This window comes from Onychostruthus taczanowskii, unplaced genomic scaffold, assembly GCF_017590055.1.
Source record: "Onychostruthus taczanowskii isolate IOZ18803 unplaced genomic scaffold, ASM1759005v1 scaffold385, whole genome shotgun sequence".
NCBI lineage: Eukaryota > Metazoa > Chordata > Aves > Passeriformes > Passeridae > Onychostruthus > Onychostruthus taczanowskii.
Genome location: NW_024501293.1, coordinates 1 through 1,193, shown reverse-complemented (window position 1 = coordinate 1,193; position 1,193 = coordinate 1). Strand labels below are relative to the sequence as shown.

The window sequence follows — 1,193 nt, the reverse complement described above, 5'->3', positions numbered from 1 at the left end:
GAAGGGGGGGTCCGGGCTGCCCCCAGCCCCTCTCCCAAGGAATGCCCGGATTGGGGTCCTGGGGGCCCCCCCGGGGGCGGCGCCTGCACTCGCCACGGACGGACGGACGGACGGACGGACGGACCCCCCCCAGGCCGGGTCACGTCCCCCCGCCCCCTCCCGGGGGTCCCGTTTGACCCCAGGGTCCTCGACCCCCCCCCGCCCGGACCGGCCCCGGGAACCGGGATGGGGACCCGGCCCCAAAAGCTCGGTCCCGGTCCGGGGGCTCCCACAGCACCGGAACCGGGGGGGAACGGAGCGGGGCCGGGGAGCGAGAACCGGGCCCGGTTCCGTCGGGACCCCCCGGTACCGGAGGGGGGGTCCAGGAGAGCCGGGCCCGGTTCCATCGGGCAGCGAGGGGGGGTCCAGGAGGAGCAGCCCCAGGAGCGCGGAGAAGCGGGCCCGGTCCCACCGGGATCCCCCGGTACCGAAGGGGGGTCCACGAGAACCAGCCCTGGGGTTCGGGAGAAGCGGGCCCGCTCCCACCGGGATCCCCCGGTACCGGATCGAGGGAATCCACCAGAAGCCACCCCGGGATTTGGCCAAACCGGGCCCGGGATTGAGGCGAACCGGCCGCGATTGCACCCGAACCCTCCGGTACCACAACGGCGGCTCCGCAAGCGGCGAGCCCGGGCCCGCCGGCACCGCCAGAACCCCCCGGGACCCCTCGGGGCTCTCATCCCGCCGGGAACGGGCGGGACCGGCGGCCAGCGGGGCTGGAGCGCTGCCCGCGGAGTTGGGAACGGCGCTCCGGGGCGGCCGCGCTGCCGCTCCCGGTCCCGCTCCGGGTCCCGCTCCGGGTCCCGCTCCCGGTGCCGCTCCCGGTGCCGCTCCCGGTGTCCAGCGCCCGCTGCCCTCGCAACGCCCGGTGCCCGGTGCCCGGTGCCCGGTGCCCGGTGCCCGGTGCCCGATGTGCCCGGTGCCCGGTGCCCGATCCCGGCTCCCGATCCCGGTTCCCGGTGCCGGTTCCCGCTCCCGGTTCCCGGTGCCGGTGCCCACCTTGCCCGCGGGTCCCGGCGAGAGTCAGCAGGCACAGGAGGAGGATCCGCATCTCCCGTCCCGTGGCGGCGGCCGCGCTCCGGGGCCGGGCCCGCCGGGGCTCCGGGGCTCTGGGCGGGGGGGATCGCCGCCCCTCTCGGCCCCGCGCCGCCCCC

The 1,193-nt window shown here is 78.5% G+C and overlaps 1 protein-coding gene across 1 annotated transcript in view; it reads right to left on the bottom strand.

Moving 5' to 3' along the window:
- Window positions 1–1,182, bottom strand: part of KIRREL1 (kirre like nephrin family adhesion molecule 1) — a 34,909-nt gene extending 33,727 nt beyond the window's left edge. Inside the window, exon 1 of the mRNA XM_041412245.1 lies at window positions 1,039–1,182. Within this exon, the coding sequence (XP_041268179.1) occupies window positions 1,039–1,090 (52 nt within the window). The 5' untranslated portion in view covers window positions 1,091–1,182. The remainder of the gene's footprint in view (window positions 1–1,038) is intronic.
- Between the last annotated feature and the right edge of the window lie 11 nt (window positions 1,183–1,193).